The sequence below is a fragment of the Arvicanthis niloticus genome, chromosome 1 (genome assembly GCF_011762505.2).
Source record: "Arvicanthis niloticus isolate mArvNil1 chromosome 1, mArvNil1.pat.X, whole genome shotgun sequence".
Classification (NCBI taxonomy): Eukaryota; Metazoa; Chordata; class Mammalia; order Rodentia; family Muridae; genus Arvicanthis; species Arvicanthis niloticus.
The window spans coordinates 53,278,978-53,300,098 of NC_047658.1; the positions used below are offsets into that span (position 1 = coordinate 53,278,978).

Below are 21,121 nucleotides of genomic sequence, written 5' to 3' on the forward strand. Positions count from 1 at the left end.
CTCAGTGTTAGCCATTTAATTATTTAAGGCCATGAGGCATTGTTTTCTTCATGGGGCAAAGCTTTCGGAGCATTTAAAATTCATGGGAGAAGCCAAGGAGTAGCTTTTTTTAGCTCTCTCCCTCGAAGCAAATGATACGTCTTTCAGTCAGGCCTCGATTCCAGTTTTCCAGAATATTCTACCCTTGATAAAGCACTCCTGCTTTAAAAAAAAAAAAAAAAAGTAAAAAGAAAGAAAGAAAAGAAAACCTAGCCGAGTAGAGGCAGCAGAGCCTGTGAGCCCAGCACTGGAGCACTGGAGGCTGAGGCAGAAGGACTGAGGCAAGTTCAAGGCCAGTCTGAGAAAACCAGCAAAACCCTGCGTCAAAAACAATCAAACAAAAACAATAACAATGGAACAAAAAACTTCCAAAAACACATTGAGAGGAGGAAAGCAAAAGACCACAGTGGACAGGCTGGAGAAGGAAACTGGAGAAAGCCTATGCATTCATCAGCAGCTCGATCCCACGGAACCACCTTTAAATTTAGTGAAAGAGATTCTACCAGTGCCAAAGTAAGAGAGAAGCTCTAACCGTCACTAGGAATTCACAGTGCAGGGTACTGGGTGGGAGCTTGAAAAGAAAAGACTGAGCTTACTCCAGGCTTTGTGGTCCCTACTCCAGATGGCAGAAAAGAACCAGCAGGCGGGTGTCTGAGGCCACATGATGGTGGGCTCGCTGTCCTGAATAAGATGCTCAGGAGCGACTCACACCTAAAGGCGATGTATCTAACATTTCCCACTGCAGAGGAGGAAGCTGAGGGCCCTAGGCACTGAGGGGCACCACTGGCTAAGGGCAGTCAGTATTTAATGAGCTGTCTCCAGAAAGGAAACACGGGCAGGTGTCCGGGATGACAAACCTTAACTGCACACCTGGGAGTCTACTGAGCTCTGTGGCTGCCAGAGAGGGGGTGGGGGAAAGGGAGGGAGGGGGTGGGGAGAAGGGAGGGTGGGAGTGGGGCTCAAACCTCCACCCCCCCTGAGAACCAGAAAAAGCTGGCCATGCTCAAATGGGTTTATTCCTTCCTACAAAAAGCTTAGACCAAGATTTTGCCAGCATCACAGGCCACCTACTTCTGTCTTCTGCCCAGTGCACACCCATGGGACAGGTGCTCTCAGGCTCCCCTTGCCCCCCAGTTGCTACAGAGATAGCTCTCTCCTGCCCCTATCCTCACCACTCCGTCCAAGATTTCTTTTCTTTAGGTCATATATGCCCAAGCTCTTAATTAATCTCTTTTGGGTCAAGCAAGGACCCCTTTGGAAATAGGAAAAAAAAACAAAATAAAACAAAAAAAAAAAAAACTATGGACACCCTCTCAGAAAAGCAAAGACATATCTACAACTCTTTGTGGGGAGAGGGTTCTTAGCCTCCACATTCTCATCACCCTCACCCCCACAAGGTTCAGAAACCATCACAGAAGACAGATGGGATGCTTGTAAGAGCTAGAAGTCAATGAGGACCAGAATATAACGTCTTCTTGACACAAAACCACTGTGCTCATGGACTCCTAACAGGAGCCTGCACACGATCAAGCCAGTCAATAGGCACAGGAGGGAAGGGATTCACAAGTCCTCCCTTAACTGAGGCGCTACTGCCAGGTGACACTTCTGTAAGAGGAAGCATCAGTTTTCTTTAAGGGTTTGCCCCCCCAACCCCACTCCACACCCCCCCCCCGTCGTCTGACTGAGCTCCAGTGGATGGCCCCACCCCCAAGAGCACGTGAGCAGCCCAGACTGGATGAGAAGGGGATGTAATAACAGTGACAGAAGGCGTGAAGCACTGATGAGTAGAGAGGTGGGGATGGAGAAACGGGGCCTGTGAATATGACTAAGCTATACTGTGTAAACCTTTCAAAGAATTAATAAAAATATTTTAAAACATTAAAAAGGAGCCCTTCTCATATAAAAAATACATTTTTAAAGATGTGAAAGTAGAAGAGAGCCTATTTAGACAGAGTGGGAAACAAGGAGTCGGGAGACAAGAGAGGTTGTAAGCGGGGACTGAGACTCCCCAAGACCAACAGAGTCAACTAACCTGGATCCATGGGTCCCAGAGACTGAACCACCAACCAAAGAGCAAGCATAAGCTAGACTTAGGCCCCCCCACACATATGTAGCAGATGTGCACTCAGTCTTCATGTGGGTCCCCCAACAACTGGAGCAGGGGCTCTTCCAGAATCTGTTGCCTGCCCATGGATCCTGTCCCCTAACTGGGCTGCCTTGTCTGGCCTCCGTGGGAGAGGATGCATGAACCCTGTCCTGCAGTGACTTGATGTGCTGGGTGGGTGGATACCCGGAGACTGGAGGAGGGGCCGTGTGAGGGGCGAATGGGAGGAGCGGGGGCTGTGACCGGGATGCAAAGTGAACAAATAAACGAAAAAAGAGAAGGAGAAGGTGGGTGACTACGATCAAAGTATCTCATATATCCATGAAAACATCACAACAAAGTCCATAACGTTATACAAATATATGCTAGCAATTAAAAAAATTATTCACACATACTTATCTGATTAGACAAGGAAAAGCTATAATAGAAGAAGTCAGACTCATAAAGCAGAAAACACCTGTTGTGGAACTCTGTCCTCTAGACCCAACACAGCTGTTGCCACCCTTAACTCAGAACTGCCTCGATTCCCCAACCGAATCCTGCCAAGATGGCTCACTAATACTCCCTCCTGGAAGAAGGGAGGGGACTTGGGCCTGCCACTCCCAGAGAACATATAAATGGATCTGTAAGTGCTAAAGCCAGAGGTGCTTTCTTCAGTTAGGGTGCTGCCCAGTGTCCTGGAGGTCACCCCCACCCATGCTCCTGGAGGTAACAGCAATTAAATTCCTTGGCTCATCAAGCTAGACTTGGGTGGTATTGTTTCTTCAGTCCCTCACTGATGATCTGGGATGGACGGACATTTTCCCCAGGAAAAGTCATACACAGAACCCATCTCTTTAAGTATTCCAGCAGATCAGATGCCCAGATCCTCTCATTCTGCTTCTCCTCAAAAAAAAAAAAAAAAAAAAAAAAAAAAAAAAAAATCCTCCCACCGTCTGCATTTGAATGACCTTGGGCACCCACCCAGAACGAGAGAGTTAACATTGCTTTCTGCTTCCCTCTTTATGGCTCCTTCACACTAAAGCCTAAAGGGTTTTACTCAGCACCTCCCAGAGCTGATTCACAGAGAACTCACCAACTCTGGAAATCCCCAAGTCTTCCTCACGCTCACCAAAGCTCTAGCTCACGTCCATACACTGCCCCCAGAGAGTATGAGTGTTACTGATCACCAATGACCCAAGGTCCCCTAATCTGTGTATTTGCAAGTCTGGGTGGGTCTTCCTTTATTCTCCAAGGTCCTCGTGGGCTCTTTGAAAACCCTGGAATTCAGTCAGTACCAACTGTCCTTGCCCAAATATCCCCTCCCCTTTACCCTTAACTAAAACCAGGTGAACCTGAGGACAAGCCCTTCCAAACCACAAGCTGCTCTGTCCTTCTTACACCAGCACGCAGAGCACAAAAAGAGGCAGTTGGTATCCTTGCAGCTTGCTCCGAGCACTGGTAGGCCAGGCCATCTCAGGCACCTGCTTCCTATGCACCTGCCTCTAAGTCACTGTCACTGATCAAAAGCTTCAGCTTCTTCCACCAGTCTTGTCATGTCACCAGCCCCACAGAAGACCCAAATACACAGTACCGTCTTCCTTGGATTCCATACCAGCGCCTTCTTCTGCTTGTTCCTTCAGTGACACTTGCCCACAACCATGTGCTGGACCCACCTTCTAATGGCCCATCCCTCTAGCCCATTCAAACATTACCTACCCACAGAGCTCTCCAATCCAGACTCAACCCCCTCCATCAGCCATGGCCTAGCTTCACATTTCTCGTTAGCAAGCCCACACCCATCCATCACTGGTCCATCACTGCTATAATCCTGGAGAAAGAAACCCTGTCTCCCAATCTGGCAGCACCCTGACCTGATGCAGACAGCCCACACCCAAGCCACTGGGCAAACTGGGTGGGTGAGTTTCACTTTAAATTCGTGTTCTCTGACCTCAAACTGTCATTCTCCATTGGCTCACAGGCTTGTGTTTCTTTGGTAGCCTTGCCATCCACTCCCAGACAATAATTTCTCACTGCTGCCTCCTCTAGCTTCCCACCCTGTCCTCCACCCTGGCTCCCAAACTGATGACCCAGCCTCCCACTCGCCAAAGGCAGGAGGCACGGGACTCCAGGATCTTCCCACCACACCCAAGCCTCACAGTGGCCTCCTTTTTAGAGAGAGAGAGAGGTCTCCCTTACTTCTCCAAGGCACAGCCCTTCCCTGTTGCTCTGAACCAAGCTTCTCATCATCTCAAGGATGCGGCTCCTCTGTCATCTGCCTTCCCTGGTAACAACCACTCCATTCTGCAGCTACGCTCACTCAGGAGCTTCCTCAGATCCAAAACCTCCTACCTTTCTCTTCAGCCTCAGACAGCACTTGATTTCTTGCTCCCTTAAGGCCAACTTCAAAACCCGCTTGGCTCCTAGCCCTGACTTGACACTGACTTAGGTCTGGTCCAGAAGCTGCCATGCCACCTCTCCAGAGCTCACTGAGATGCCAAAGCCCTTCTTCTTGGCATGTTTTGCCACCAGCTGCTACTCTAAGCTTCTCCTTCCCAGCCAGCTACTTCTCCATCTTTTTGCTAGCTTCTCCTATCTGGCTGCCCCCAAAAGGATGGGTGCTCCGGGCTCCTCCCTGTCCTCCTTTTCCTTTAGCTTCTCTGGTGAAACCCAGTCCCCTCATCAACTGTTTCCTTCTTAGTGGTAACCATGCTCCTGAAGAGAACATTCTGGTACTGAACTTGTCTTCCTCCTCTCCCAGGATCCTTCAACTCTACTATCAGCATATGTCAAAGTCCTTTACTTCCTCTCTCTTCTTGGCCCCATATGCCACATGTCATCCTGTGAAACCTCTAAGAAACCATGCATGGGAACATGACCTTCCTACGTGACCATCCAGCCTCAGCATTCACTCTGACCTACAGAGTCACCCTGCCTCAACTTTGTCCCTTCATTTCCCACAGTGTGCAACTCCCATTGTCTTGGAGCCTAATAAGGATCTTGTCATACCCCTCAATATTACTCAGCTTTTTACATGCACGTGGGGAAGTGGGTGGGGGAAAACAGAGGTAATTGGATGGATGGATGGATGAATGGATGGAGAGGGTGGATGGAGAGGGTGGATGGAGAGGGTGGATGGAAGGATGGGTGTGGGGGATGGATGGATGGGTGGATGGAAGGATGGATGGATGGATGGATGGATGGATGGATGGATGGATGGATGGACAATCTGCAGGAGTCACTTTTCTTCCTTCAGGTGAGTTTCAGGGATTAAACTCAGGTTGTCGGGTTGACAGCAAGCACCTTCATCTTCTTTTCCTTAGTCTTATCACACCTGGGTCCCTGCCACTTTGCACACCTGATTTGGGCCTGGCCAACTTCTTTCTCCAACCCCAGCCTGGACTCCTTCTTTCCCCTACCTAGATTCTACCATGATGTCAGCTTTTCAAGCACCCAGGACAGCTCTCTCCACTCTTGGTGTGTACACCAGCTTCTCCTTCTACCCAGGACACTTTGTCCACTGCCTCACTCGCAGTGGCTGCTGCAGGGCACATCTCCTGTGCTCACATTCTAAAGTTGGTCAACCTTTGTGTCTTTCCCCTTGAGGATAACTTGCAGAGATTTTGCTGGTGGATTCATTAATAGATTTGGGGGGGAGGGGGCTGCTCACAAGAACAAGGAAAGTCTGTTTCATTCCCTAAAACACAAATCCCAGATAGACAAGAGTCATATCTGTTTTACATACCACTGTTTCCATGTTGAAATAGAATTCTGGAGATAGTGGATTAAAATACATTAAGATTTTAGTTTCATCTGTCTCTTCTTCTTCTTTTTTTTTTTTTTTTTTTTTTTTTTTTTTTTTTTTTTTGATGTGATATTGGAAAATATATAATTACCAAGATGGCCATAATGTTTCTATTAGAGGGTACTGGCTTGGTTAGCATAATGAACTGTTTGATGTGATGAACACTGTAGAGGGGCACAAAGTGTGACAGGGTACAGACAGGATGGGAAGGTTGGGCTGGGTGAAACATACTGGAACATCAAATTAATGAGGCTGGAGTCATGAGTCATCACTGCCTGTCCAGATGCCGCCCAAGCAGCTTATGTCAGGTACCCACATGAATGAAGATTTGAAGGTCATCATCAGTATGACAGAGGATGTCTCAATATGGTTGACCAGGCCACTGCGAATGGCATGCCACCTACATAGTCCTGTCTGCTCACAACTCAACACTCCCCAGCCCCAGCCTCTCTCCCATGCCCAAGACCTGGCACTGCTGGAAGAAACAAGAGTTTGTTATAGTTTTGTTTCTCTGGAGTCTGAGTGAGCTGAGCGACAGCAACATGGGAAAACCACGAGTCCATCTTCCATGGGCCACACGCTAAGTCACATGAGGTAGGGAGCCAGCAGACACACCACAGCCACCCCCATGTGGCTTTCCATCTTGGCCAGTCCTTCAGGTCTGTGTACTAATGTTCACTCCCTCTAGGAGATTACCCGCTCCCATGGAGCGAGGAAACCCACTTTTCACAGAGGTTAATAAACGTACAGATCTCATTACTCAGGGAGGTCATGCTGGTGAGAATTTTAATGCATTTTTTAAAAAGAGAAAGTCTGGAAGGATATTAAGGGAACAATGCTACTGTGAGGTACAAGGGCAGAGAGGTGACATGTAGGATGGAGCCTCTCCCTCACATGCAGTCCCCTATCTATGGACGGCAAGACTCTCAGAATCTGCTCAGAGTGACCACTGTCACTGACCATGGAACCTAGGGCTGCCTGTCTCTGCTCCCACACCTACATCTCTTGGCACACTGGCAAGTTGACTCGCTATAGCCACCTTTAAAATAATCTTGGTTCTTTAAGAGACACCTGAAGGCTGGTGATCAACCTGTGTTTGCTTCAGCTAACTCCCTGCCCCAATCCATGACAGCAGCCGAGCGGCTCATTCTCTTTCTTCTTGACCTAGCCCCTAGCTCCTAGATAATCCTTAGTTCACACTGAAAGGGAACAGTCAGCAGATCCAGCCCACTCTTGCTCCTTTCTGCCTGGGTAACAATCCTTCTGGGGATGAAAGTGCAGCTCTGTGGTGGAGCCAACACATGTGAGGCCCTGGGTCCTACCTCCAGCCGCATACTACTCAAGTGGATAAACTAAGATGCTGGTGGCACACGCCTGCTCTGAAACTCTTCCTGGGCCTCTTCCGGAGGTTTTACTCTCCTACATTCTGTTCCCGCCTACCTCCAACATCACAGCCTCTTCCCCTAACATCTCCAAGATCCCCTCTGCTTTGATCTCTGCCTCCAAAACCACCCTTCCTCTGCCCGACTCCTCTCCAATCTCTACTCCATCCCCCAACACTCACTCCTTACTTTACTGGAGGTTTTCCTAAGAGTGAATTTGTGCTCTCACATTCATAAGTGCCCTGACGCTCCCACTGCCATAGTATTTAGCAGTAGTCACCGTCTGGGTCTCACCCTCCTCTGGCATTAGGCGGTCACTGGCCTGGTTGAAAATGATCCAATTAATAGCATTACCTCCCACAGCTCCTACAACCAGTCTCCTCTGCTTCCATCCAGTCCCATCGACTCAGAAGATACTCTCTTCCTTCTGTGTGCTGCGTCCCTTCAGCGGGGTCTTTGCCCAAGTTTTATCTCTGTCTTCATGTTAATTTACTCTCTCCCTGGGCTGGTAGATCAATCCACCTCAGGTGACAAGTCTAGATCGGACCTGTCCCATTGCTGAGTATATACTTCTAGAAGGCGCCAGCGGATGGACAGCCACACATGAAAATTCACCACCTGACACCAAACTCCCAGCTTCCTTCCAAGAGAGCTGCCTCTTCTCTTCTGCTCCTGGTGAGCCAGAGTCAGTACCATCAGCCGCAGACGCTCAACCGTCCACATTGCTGACAACTCAGCCTGTTTTTCTCACTCCAACAACCCAGTCATGAAGGCCCCGGCCTTGCAAATACAACTAAAAAACATGACGTTCATTTTCTATTGGGTTCAGGCTTGATTCCCAACTCAGCCCCTTCCTGGTTAAGAGCTGGGACAGATTGCTGAATCTCAGATTCAACTGTGACAGTGAGGACACCTTCAAGAACAAAATGAGACTCAAAAGCGCAAACCCCACCGTCTCATCCAATGAGCTTACGTGTGTCCAAGCTAAGCACATAAGGAAGACCCTGTAGCCCCAGGGAGATCCCCACGCACATGTTTCTTGTGCACTCCTGGGGAGGCCCTGGCTCCATCCCGAGACTCACATGACATCATCTACACAACATCTGCCCTCTTCTCTTTCTGCTTCCTTCATTTCTTCCCTGGACTGTGGCTCTTTCATGAAGGCAGCGGTTCTCAACCTTTCATAGGGGTCACCTCAGACCATGGGAAAACAGCCATTTACAGTACACTTCATAGCTGTAACAAAATTACAGTTATGAAGTAGCAATGGAAAACAATCTTAGGGTTGGGTCACCACAACATGAGGAACTATATGAAAGGGTAGCAGCATAGAAAGGCTGAGAATAACTGTGTAAGGCCTTTCTTCCTAACCCCTAACTCTCCATGCCACCCTCCATCACTGGCTCTAAAATAATTTCCCTACGATTTTTATTCTTTCCTACAAGACAGAAGCTATTCCCTCACCGCTGCAGACTGAAGTCCAAGGATCAAATAAGTCTGCCTTCCACCCTTAGCTTCCACCACCATCTTCTCTCCAAACCAACACACTGACCAGGTCAGGCCTCACTCTGGCAGCAGGACTAACTTCTCCCTGACCATCTGAGCCATTCACAGGTGAAACAGTGTGTTTGAGGCTAGGGGGTAGCTCAGTGGGATGAGATGGGATGGAGAGAGGGAGGGAGGAAAGGAGGGAGAGAAAGAGGAAAGGAAGGAGAGAAGGATGGAGAAAAGGAGGGAGGAAGGAAGAGAGGGAGAGAGAGGGAGAAGGGGCTTCTTCCAGAGATACAGGGACTTACCTAAGCTCACACAGCCAACCAGGGCTCAGAGCTAACCCACTCCAGTTCCCTATCGCCTGGCAGGACAAACTTGCCAGCTGGTGGAACAGTCCACCTAGAGGAGGCAGAGACCACTTCTTCACACCATAGGAACTATTTTTAAAATAGGCCTTGATGGCACCTTCACCAACAGCTTCTTGTTCTGCCCCTTGGAACATCCTGGAACAGGCTGCATCCCTTTTCCCCTGAGGACCTTCTCAGTTACTCTTCTCTCCCAGGACAACAGAAGCCAAAGCAACTCTCCTTTCTCCACTTATCTGAACAACTCCAATTAAACACTTTCCCAATTAAAGATCCCAGAATGGCTCCAAAGCACAGGCGGGGGGTCTGCAGTGTTCCTCACTAATTAGGTCCCTCTGGACTGCCCTACCCCATGACCCAGACAGGATACCTCAGAGCTACCAAGGGGCTGGCTGGGCTCGGCTACTCTCTTGTGGGATAAGCTTCCGGGAAGGGCAAACAGCAGAGCCTGCCTGAGCCTGGCTCCCAGCAGAGTGGGAAGCAAGCTCAACAGCCCTTCTTCAGCCAGGAGGCACCCAGGTACCACAGGGCTTCTTCAGGCAGAGAGTCCATGTTCTTTAATTCTCTGAGGAATAAGACTATCAAGTTTGTGAATAAAAATGTTGAAAAAAAAATCTCTTTAGTCTTTGACAAATGTCTAAATGTGTTCCCCACAAGAGTATTTTTATTCTATCAAGCTAATTTGAAATATAATTTAAATAATTTCTACCAGAATGATACCATATGACTAACAGCACCTTGGTGGCAGAAGATCTGGAGGCTTCATACTGCTTTCAAAGAGGCTTCCATCCCGCCTCATCCCACACAGAACATACCGCGCCCTGAGACTCGTGCGTGCCTGCATACGCCAACTCTCACCTCCAAACTTATAAATATGCCTGGGGGCGACCGCATGCCCAATACCTAGAAGATGCAGGAACACAGCAAAGCAGCGCTTTGAGCCCAGGGAATCAAAAACAACACATGGAGCTTTCTCTGCTCCAGCTCCTCACCGCACATCTCTTTGCTCAATTCATTAAGCAAAATGTAACTCTGAAGCCCTGTGAGGTCAGGGACCATACCTCAGGAACTCTGGTGTTCTGAGAACCCTTTTCTCTATTGTAAACACACTGTGTGATGCTCTTTGCTTCACATTTGACAAAGCGGAAGAAAGTTCTTTTCTTATCAAATGACAAGTTTCTGTGCCCACCCAACTAGTCAAGGAGAGGTTGTCCTCTGGAAGTTTTCAATGGTCCAGGCTGAGGAGACACTGTTGAATGCACCTACTTATTCTTGTTACACATGTGTATTCTATGATACTGGAAATAGTACCCTGGGCCTTGAGCATCCTAGGCAAGTATTCTATCACTGGGCTAAACCCCAGCCCTGGTGCTTGATTTTTATGTTTAAGAAACTGTCTTATATCTAAAGCAAGGAAAACAATGTCCTTCTGCATGTACGCCTTGTCAGTCCTCTCCTCAGGGAATTTTCTTTGAAGAGAAGAAGGACAACGGTCCTTTGAAGCACAAAGAGGATCTCTAAATGGGATGCAGGTGCTTTTGCTCCCAAAGAACTATCCCGTCTGAGTCTTAAAGCAGAATTACTTTGCCCTGAATTTCTAAATGAGGAAGAACACTGGGTCTCCGTCCACCACCCACCCTTAGCAACAACGACAGACAAGTCCTTAATGTTGTCACCACGGTTGGCTGAGAAGCAGTGACTCACCCAAAATTACACAGACTCCCCAAATTACCCAACACTAACTGTGATCTTGGGCTCTTTTGCCGTTCTTTTTTTTTTTCCTGGTAATTCATTTAAAGCCAACAACTGCCTTAAGAAACTGTTGGAAAGACATTTTAAAAATACTCTGCCTTGTTCTAATTTGGCAAAATGACAACTTAGAATTAAGTGTAGATTTAAATGATGATGTATTTTTATAATTATTGGCACGTGAAGATATTCACTCAAGATGGGGTTTTTTTTTTTTTGGTTGTAAAAATTATGTTAGGAAACAGATATGTAGAATGATTTCATCTTGTTAAAAATACATTTCCCTTTGTAGACGTACATCTAGACACATAGTCATACACACAGGAAGAGTTTGCAAAGGCTGGTAACCAACTGCTGGCCAAGGTTATTCCTGAGACGTGGGATGTAAAGTCATCTTTGCTTCCTTCTTCACTCTTACTCCCTGGTACAAACATACAATATTTTTATAATTAGAACAAGAAGCAAAGCTATTTTCATTTTGTTGACAAACAAGAACAAAAAACAAACAGTCCATGAGGAAGGGTGGAGGCAACCCAAGGATGGGGCCATAAAACTGTTAGCAGCTGTGGAGGTGGCCAGCAGGAGAGAGCTTGTTGCAGGGGCAATAAGGACCTGAGTTCAGATCCCAAGACCCACATAAAAGTTGGATGTAGTGATGTGTCTACAATGTGCATGGGGAGATGGGTGGATCCCAGGGATTCACTGGCTAGCCACCTAACTGCAATGGTGAGCTCTGGATTTAGTAAGACACTGTCTCAAAACATAAAAGAGAGGGAGGAGGAAGGGAGGACGGGAGGGGGAGAGAGGGAGGGAGAGGGAGACAATGCCAACCTTTTGCCTCCCTTCACATATGCAGACACTGGTCAGCATATACATGTATACACACACACACACACACACACACACACACATACACACCAAAGACTGAGCTAGGAAGAACACAATGAATGAGCTCTGGGGCAAGCGTGCCAAGAGTGACCACTCACTTGACTGAGGCATTACAGAAAGAAACATGGTAATGTCCACACCAGTGAGTCCTAACAAAAGCTCACCTGCTCTGCTTCTAGCCCTTCTTTAGGGGACTGTGTACAAGCGACAGATGGGACCTCGACTCAGTTCTAATTTCCCTCAAGGTTAAGAATGGCAAGAGGCTTCCAACACGCATGATGGTATTTCCCAAAATAGAAGTGACCCCAGACACGTGGTCCAGCTCCTGCTACCTGCTGATCTCTTTGCCACTCTTCCTCCCAAACACTTGGTCCAGCTCCTGCTACCTGCAGACCTCTTCGCCACTGCTTCCTCTCGCCCTGCTCTAGCCCTTGGCCCTCCTCACTGTTTGCTAATATGCTAGGCATGCCCCTGTCTGGGAGCCTTTGCACTTGCTGTTGACTCTACCAAGAGTTCTCTTCCCTCAGGTCCCTCTGGGCTTCCTTTGCTTCCTCTGGGTCTGTAAGCCCCTTCTCAGAGAGGTCTTCCAACTGGTTGTCTAGAGTCTTTTCTGCCACAGCATCTTTGAGCCCATTTCCTTACTTTTGAGGACGTCTAATAAGCTGAATTTTATAAACAAAACAAAAACAATCCAGAGAATATTTATGCGTTTACTTATTACTTTATACCTGTTTACTTGTTTGGCTGACATCTATGCACTTGGCATCTAGTTCCTTCCAAACTCTTGTCTTTTCCCAGTACAGACACTGAAGGAGATTGCTATTTAAATGAACTAGAGTAATCCTAAATGCCCAGAGTCTTTTGGTACCTCTCCAGCAAGACATCTTCCCCAGATTCCCCAAATACATGGACATCTCCCATCACCTTTTATACCTTCAGATGATAGCATTTTGTTTACACTCAGCATTTAAGCACAAAGCAAGTGCCAGTATATGTGGCTTATCTCCCCTTTTAAATATATAAAACCCCACAGAAGCAAGAATTAACTAGTGGGTCTGCTCTTCTTTGGGTCCCCAACAGCACTGGACAAATGTCTCACAGATGAAGGGTTCAAATTAACCTTAGTGAAGTTCAACAACAGCGAACAAACAAACAAACAAAGAAACAAGCTTATTTTAAAATATTTTTAAATTTAATTTTATGTGATGGGTGTTTTGTCTACCTGTGTATTTATGCTCCTGGTGCCAGTGGAGGCTAGAAGAGGGTGATGGGTCCCCTGGGACTGACAAATGTGAGCCACCCTGTGGGTACTAGGACTTAAGCCTGTATTCTCTGGAAGAGCAGCCAGTACTCTTAACCAGTGAGCTGATTTTCCAGCCCCGGACTGACTCTGTTAGTTAACTCAGAACCCAAAGTAAAGCTTCATAACTTGTAAAAGAACACAGTGTGGTTCTGAGGTGGGAAAGTACAAGAGAAGAAAGTTAAGCAGTATGGATCACAGAAAGGCAACCGGCTGTATCCGGTGACTATGGCATTCATCCACTGAGAGTAACCCGTGGCTGAACAAAGCAAGCAAGTTTGAAATGCAGGCGGCCAGTGATACAGTAGACCTTATTTGTAAACACCGACAAAATTAGCTAATGTCACAACAGCTGACAAGCTGCCTTTTCTGTTGGCCTTTTACAGATGGTAAGACGATGGTTTACAGATCCGATACTTGAGTGACAGCACCTGGCCTGAAAATTAACTCACATCCCAGTAAAAACCGAATGGCCAGCTTTAGCATTAAAACAAAACTGCATCCTTTCTCTCTTGGCCCTTGTGGCTCCCCACTTAAGAAAACCATGTAGAAGGTCCAAAAAGCATCATCCCTTTCAGGCTGGCCTCCAAGTGAGGCTCCCACCGTGCAGAGAGTAACCCAATCATAAAGTATTTATGGCAGGCCTGTGAGGCCACTGTGCCTCATGTTGGGGTGCAATGGTGAAAAGGTGGGTCCCACCTTCATGGAATGATTGGAAGACGACAGAGTATAAATGAGTCAACAAAGCCCAGGCAATGACAGCTGTTGTTATGGCAAGGGACTACAGCCTACGTAGGTGGGGCTGGGTGAGAGTTCTGGGAAGCAGTCCTCTGGGAGTGGTGGCTAGAAAGACTAGAAGGAAGGGAGAGGATGTCTGCAAAGCCAGGGTACAAGGATTTCAGGCATCCAAACGACCCAGGAATATAGATTAGCATGTTCCCAGCACTGCAGAGAGTTCTATCAGACAGCGCTGAGCTAGAATGTGCTCCTGTACTGATGTCGGAAGGAAGAAACTGGTCCTTAGGAAAGGTGGGAGGAGGTGGATGGAGGGGTCCTCCGTAAAGAAGGCCAGGAATCTTCAGAATGTAGTCGGTGGCCCTGCAGGGTGACTGGTGACACTGGAGATAAGGTAGAGGCCCAGGACTTTGTCTGCTGAAGGGTGTTGAGACAGGAGAGTGACAAGATCTGGTTTGCAATCTTAAAAGCCAGTCACTTGGCTCCTGGGAAAAGACTAGACTGGCAGTAACCCAGCGTGGAAGCTGGGGGTGGGTTGAAAAGTTTATCCTACCAAGAGGAAGGCAGTGACGGGCAGGATTAGAGCCAGCATTATGGTTATGGGAGAGTGAGTATGCTCCAGACATACTAGAGAAGTAGAACTCACAGGGCCAATGGCAGCCTGGATATGGGATGAGGAGAACCAGGGATGACTCTTAGCAAATTATCAGAAAGGCAGTGGGCCCAGTGACAACAGAGGGAAGGTGAACACTGGTGGCAGCAGCAAGAGCTCCAGGGGTGGGCAGATGAGCACAGACCTTTCTTGGGGGGGGGGGGGGGATGTAGGCTTGACGATATATAGGCAGTGATAGTTAAAGCCCTGTGGGTGATGAGGACAAGTTGAGGAATTGGATAAAATGACCTGGAGAGAGTGGTGACCAAGAGAGGGAACCAGGAGCAGCTCCTGAGCACACCCACCCCTGGGAGTTAGACAAAGGAGCAGCCAGTGGGAGTGCTGAACCTCAGAACCACGGGAAAGGAAAGGCAGATGTGATGTCAGAGGAGCTGAGATGGGGGCTCGCAAGGAGGAGGATGGGCCTCCGGTGAGGAACACTGACTGAGGAGGGGTGGAGGAAGAGATGGGCTGGCACCTAGAGGTTTCTATGCTGAGGTGAAGGCAGAGGCCAGACTGGAGTGCTGGAAGTCAAACAAGTGGTAGGAAAGAAAATGAACTCTAACTATGGGTTTGCCCTATCTGTGATGTCGTCAGAGGGACAAGAGGATGGACCAGGAGCAGGACAGGTACGCAGGATTGGGAGAGGGAGCAGCCACTAGCTCGATGTTGCTATTTAAGCCAAGCCCTGAGTCACAGCAGGTGCATGAAAGTGCCCAGTAACCTCAAGTGGCTGATAACCGACCCTATGGCTACAGCACATTCCCAGTGCTGCAGAGAGTTCAATGGGACAGTGCTGAGCTGGAATGTGCTCCTATCCTGATGCTGAGGGGAAGGTAAGAAAGCAATCCTCCAAGAAGATAAAAGGGTCTGGGCAGAGTCTACATCAGTAGAGAGCTGTTGGCCAGGGAGAAAGACTGGCCATTCAGCAAACAGGCGGGAAAGGGAGTGGCAACTACTGTATCTGGACTTTAGCTGCTTTGTGGGTCCCTCTTTCTTCCACTCTTCTCCATCCTTTTTCCAACTCCTAACACTAGACAGGAGAGAAAAAAGGATAGAAGGAAAAGAGGGCTATGGTTAGACTACTTTCTGATGGTTAGGGGCATCAAGTTCCTTGGGGGCAAGTTTGATCTTCACCGTCAGAATTTCTAATGTCTTCTTGTTGTTTCTTCTTTGCACATGACTACTTAACAATCTGCAACCAATCAACAACCCACCCTTCTCAGGGTCCTAGTGTTTATATCCTCTGAAAAATCCCCAGAATGTCAAACATCACACAATCGCAGAGACTATCTGCTGCTGGCAAAATCACTCCCCTGCCAGAGCACGAGGCAAATCATAGTCAGCTGCTGTGGATGATCTGAAGCAGCCCACATCCCACACCCGGGATTAAAATGAAACCATTCTTACAATATTTCTGTGTTTTTTAAAGAAAACAAAATTCTTACTACAAGCTACACTCTCGTTGTAGGACGTGCAGGAAGAGAGAGGGTGAGAGGTCTGTGACTACTACTTGGTCCAAGAAAGAGGAGACGGGAGCATGCACAGAAAGGGCAAGCAACATCTGAAAGGAGCCAGTTGAAAACAGCTGCTTCGGAGAACAAGAGCAAACACTGGAGATAGCACATACTTAATGCAGAACACTTCACAGAAGGAAAAGGGCAGTAAGCACCTGAGGGGGAATACAGCCTCACCAGAGGAAGGAAACTCGGGCAGTTGGTTTTTATTTCCTTAAACCCTTGTTCCTTTGTCTATACTAGAGAGCCCTGAGGAGGTCTGACAAAACTATAGCCAGGTCTATCACAGGCTGCTCTCATTGGAACTTCTCTCCCATGCTCATCCTATACAACTCTCAGAAAGGATGACAGTAGTTGTATTTTTTATTAAAATGGCTCCCTCTATCCACCTCTTCTGTCTAAACTATTTATCCAGCCTTTAGCCCCATCTCAATTTACAACCATTGCTTGTACAGTCACATGAACTACACAAGAAAATACATGGTAAAACGGCAGGGAGAGGTAAGAGCTACAAATCAGCCCTTAGCTACAAGGAGTGAGTAATACCCATTTATTGAGTGATGTTAAAATTACATGAAAGACGTGTTCTGCGTTTAAACAAAATGCCCAAGCTACTCCTCCCTGCTTTTACACAAACAAAAATTATTTTTCTGGTATTTTCTTTAAGCTTTTATGAGTAAACGTTTTCATTCCCACAAACCTATTTTAACCACAGAGTTTCAGTATTTGTTTCTGATTTGCAAGTGGGCTTGCTAGTTTTGTGTCATCTGAGGAGCAGAAGCAGAGGAAGAGGTAAAATTACCAGGTCCTTTCATCTTCCATCTTGAGACCTACATTTGCTAACTCCTTCCCAAAGATTTTGTTTTTAATTATGAAACCTCAGAGTCTCAAAGACTCCTGCTGCTCAAAAATCAGTTCTTTCATATCTGCTGAGAGATGCCTTAAAAATGTCACAAAAACCTGCCTTCTGGGTAGGATGACTGTCTATCACCGGCCCCCCAGTTGTCCAACATAAGTCTTGGATAGGCATCAATATTCCTAAGCAAACTTCCGATGGGCCCTTCTGTCCCCTATGTTCCTTCCTGTCGTCCACAGCCATCTGCTCTCCTTCCCTAAGCTCTACCTTACTTGCCTCTGCTCCCTCCAAAACTCTACCAGCCCCACAGAGAAAGCCACTCCAGAGAGGGGCTTGTCTGGGCTAAGCACAGTAAAGCCACTGACCCATAGAGACTAGTCAGGCACCAGGGCAATCATGCCTCTTCCCACCGCACCCATCCCCAAAGGGAAGCAAGTTCTCTAGATCTACACAGCAGAGGCCCCTGGGTCCCATGAAAGGCTGTTTGAAGAACGCTGGGCTCAGCAGCAGAGGGCAGAGATTTCAGAACTCTGGTCCCTTACCCATCCTTATGGCCAGTCAGTGGCCTAGCTTCTGCCCATGAGCAGCCACACATTAGGTTCTCCTCAATTACAAATGCATCAGCTGTGCAAGCTGGGAGAAGTCTTCAAACTACTACGGCCTCGGTTTCCTCTTGTGGAGAGCAAGCACAAAAACCACTCCTTGCATAAAGACTAAACACCATGAGTGTGCGCTCACATCGGTGAGCAGATGTGAAGAGTTACTGTGTTATTAGCACAGTGGCTCCTGACTCACAGCGCCTACTGCTCGGAGAGACGCCGAAGAGAAATCAATCCTGCTTTTAAAATTACTTTATATACTCAGAAGCATTAGTCACTTCAACTGAGTGCTCCAACTTCCCTCCCAAGCATCTGGAGCCTCACCTAGGTTCCTAACAGATTGTCACCGTCCTCAGCCATCTCAACGCTGCCTACAAGTCCACTATTCCTACGCCGAAGGGTTATTATTGGGTGTGTTTCCTTTCCAGGAAAACTTCGATTTCCATGTCGCTGGCTATAAATGCAGCCGTCAAGAACGGCAAACTGCTTTTCACACTCACAAACCCAGGCCCAGGAGTTGCTCGCGCTAGGGGCAAGGAGACCGCGGAATGGCCGAGGCGCCGAGACCAGCCCGGGTGCGGGTCCCCGCCAGGTGTCTCCGCGCCCGGCTGGCTGAGACGGGAAGGGCCGTGGGCTCCCGGCGCAAAGTCCGCGCCCAGGCCGGGGGTGGGGGGAGCTCCCGCCACAGCACGCGACCGGGCGGCCCGTAGCCCCTCGCGGGCGCTCCACGAGCTCACTCACCCCATCTCCGGCGCTGCTCCTGCGGCCGCTCCGACGGGGCCCCTGGCGTTTGCTCTCCGCCCGCTCGGCAGCTGCTCCCCGCGCGGCACATGCGGCGGCCCGAGTGCGCCCGGCTCAGCCCCGGCGCCGCTCCATTCCGCCGGCTGCGCCGCTGCTCTGCCGGTGTCGGGGCCGCCGCCAGGCGCGGGCGGGCGGGAGGGCGGGGGCTGGGCGGCCGGGGGCTGGGCAGCCGCGCTCGGGCGGAGCCGCCGGTCCCTCCCGCCCGCTCCTTACGTAACCTCGTGGCCCCCGGGCCGCCGCCGCCCGCCTGGAGCCGGGGGCGCGGCAGCGTGTGCTGCGTCCCCCGCGCCGCCGCGCAGTCGCCGCTTCTTCCCGCAGCCCCCTCCTCTCCTGAGTCGACCCCGCACCCGCGCGCCCTGCCAGGCTTGGCACTGCGCCTCGGGCGGGATGTCCCGCCTGCTGGACTTGAAGTCGCAGCTGGCAGGGACTTTTTGGCCACCTTTAGTTTGCAGACGAGGGAACCGAAGCCTCCCAGGGGCGAGAAATGATGTGACCAAGGTCACATACTCAGATTAGAGCTCAGGTCCCCAGAATCTGAGATGGGCAGGACCACGACTTGCTCCCCACCCCTCTTAAAGCCCACCTTCATCTTCCTGCCTACCTGTCTGGCTGAGTGGCCTTAAAATCCTGAAGGCTAACATGGCAGAGAGGGTCCTGTAACCCAAAGCAGGTGCCCTGAACTATTCTCTGTGTAAAGACAGAATCGCACACCCTCAGCTTAGCGAGTTGGCAAATTTTGAGAGGCTTCGTTAAGCTTGGCTATGATTCCCTACCAAAGGCCAGCACTGGCGCCAACCTAACCATCATCCCACTCTGGGCCTTCCACGGGATTGTCTTCTGCTGAGCGCACATTGCCCACACAAGCCTGGCATCTCTGGACAGGGACTGGAAGAGGGAGGCAAGGACAAACTGGAATAGGGCCACCACCCTGTCCCTGCCTTCATTTCCCTTTGGGGAATTGTGACCGGCTAGCTAGCTCCTTCACCTCACAAGAGCACCCGCACCATTTCTAACCGGTGGTCAGTAATTTCTTAAATACAAGTTGATTTGTGGCTTCCCTCCCACTGTCCTTGGGGTGAGCCTGGCCAGTCCTCTACCACCTCCAGACTTTCTCCTCTCACTTTGCCCTTGCACTCGGTACTTCAGCCAGCTGGCCATTCTCTCGGCCTTCCCACGTGCTCTTCTCTCTGGGAAGACGTTCTCCTCTTCATTTCTATTTGCTTCAGATCTCTGTTAAATTGTCGTTTCCTTTAGAGGCTTTACCGAAGGCCGTGGATGGCATCGTTAGTGTCCATTTTTCTACCTTGTACTTATTGTTAGTAGTACACGACGTAAAATTATTGATTTATTATTCCAGACACACCTGCAAACTCTTAGAAAGACATGGCTTTTTGCCCATCGTTGTGAGCCCCCACTACCTACAACGGGAATTCAAAATCTTCCACAAATATTTGTTGAATGAATAAGTAAATAGACCAAGCCCTATCTACACAAAGTTGGTCAGGGTCTGTGCACACAGGTGACTCTGTTTAGAGTCAAGACTAATGAACAGTCAGCCCCAGAGGAAGTTCTTCTAACACAAGCTGAATTCCAAAGACCAGGGCTGTGCCAAGGTGCTGAAGGGAAGGTGTCACTAGCAGAGTCCCAGAAAGAAGCTAGCAGAAGGAGGTCAAAAGTAGGAGCCAGAGACTGTGTTTTGGGGGTATGAAGACAAGACTCTCTGAGTAAAGGAGCCAAGTGGTGCTCAAGCCCTGGCTGGGGGGTCCCTTTTGCTTCTCAGCTGAACGGGGTGCACCCACATCACCTTGGCAAGATGCAATGAGGCTGAGCAGGTAGGGTGGTGAATCACAGCCAGTGGGAGACAGAACCATCTCGGAGGTCAGGTGCTCTGCAGTTAAACTGGCTGTCCTCTGCATAGAAGGCTCTGAGGGAAGGGAAATAGGAAGGGTAGATCAGACAAAGTCTGGGAAGGGATGTGCTTTCTTCATCTTCTCCAAGTTCCTCCAGGAAGAGCTGTATGGAGAAAGTAGACTCTGCTACTCTCCTCCTCTCCTTCAACCCCAGGCTTCCTGGAGAGTTCTCTCTGAAGGTTCCGCACTCCATCTCATGCTCTGGAGTCATCTTTACCAGCACTTTTTCATCATCTTGGACTCTTCCCAAGAAATGGGCGTTTCATTTCCCTGTTAGAGACCTTCTGTGGACACCAATGCCAGCAAACATTTATTGTGAAACATCTCTGGCCCCTGTGGTCTCGGTAGCCCTAGATGACACTGGAAAAGGCTGAAATGAAGAGACTCTGTGCTGGTGGCTGAGGCCAGGCTAAAGAGAGCCTACATAGGCCAGTTAGCTGGGTATAAAAGGAGCCAGTGATGGGGACAAAGCTGAGAAAGACACATGGTCTTGGAGAAAGCAGGGAAGGGTGTGATCTGGGCCTAGTAGAGGAACTCTCCTGAAGAAGAGAGGAGGTATTGCCTCAGGCAGGAAAGTCTGAGGCAAGTTTTACCTGGAGGGCATCTGAGGAAGCAAGGACACCTACCACCTACAGAGCATGCAGGAGAGAACAGATAAGGGAGAAGTCAAATTAGAAACAGAAGGATTACAACCAAACACTAGGCAGAACCAGGGGAACTCCTAAGAAGATGGGGAGGAAGGAGTGTAGGAGCCAGAAGGGTCAAGCACAGCAGGAGAACACAACCCACAGTATCAACTAAGCAGGGGTTCCTGGAGCTCACAGACACTGAAGGGACAATCAGATCCTGTATGGGTCTGAGCTAGGGTCTCTGCATATACCTTATAATTGTGCAGCTTGGTGTTCTTGTGGGGCTCCTAACAGTGGGAGTGGGGAGGTACATCTCTGAC

The 21,121-nt window shown here is 49.0% G+C and overlaps 1 protein-coding gene across 2 annotated transcripts in view; it reads right to left on the minus strand.

Moving 5' to 3' along the window:
• The window catches only part of Homer2 (homer scaffold protein 2), a 103,322-nt gene extending 84,985 nt beyond the window's left edge, over positions 1-18,337 (minus strand). For both annotated transcript variants that reach the window (XM_034507182.2, XM_034507174.2), the window contains exon 1: positions 18,203-18,337. In XM_034507182.2, coding sequence (XP_034363073.1) covers positions 18,203-18,207 — 5 coding nt within the window. In that variant the 5' untranslated portion in view covers positions 18,208-18,337. The remainder of the gene's footprint in view (positions 1-18,202) is intronic.
• Between the last annotated feature and the right edge of the window lie 2,784 nt (positions 18,338-21,121).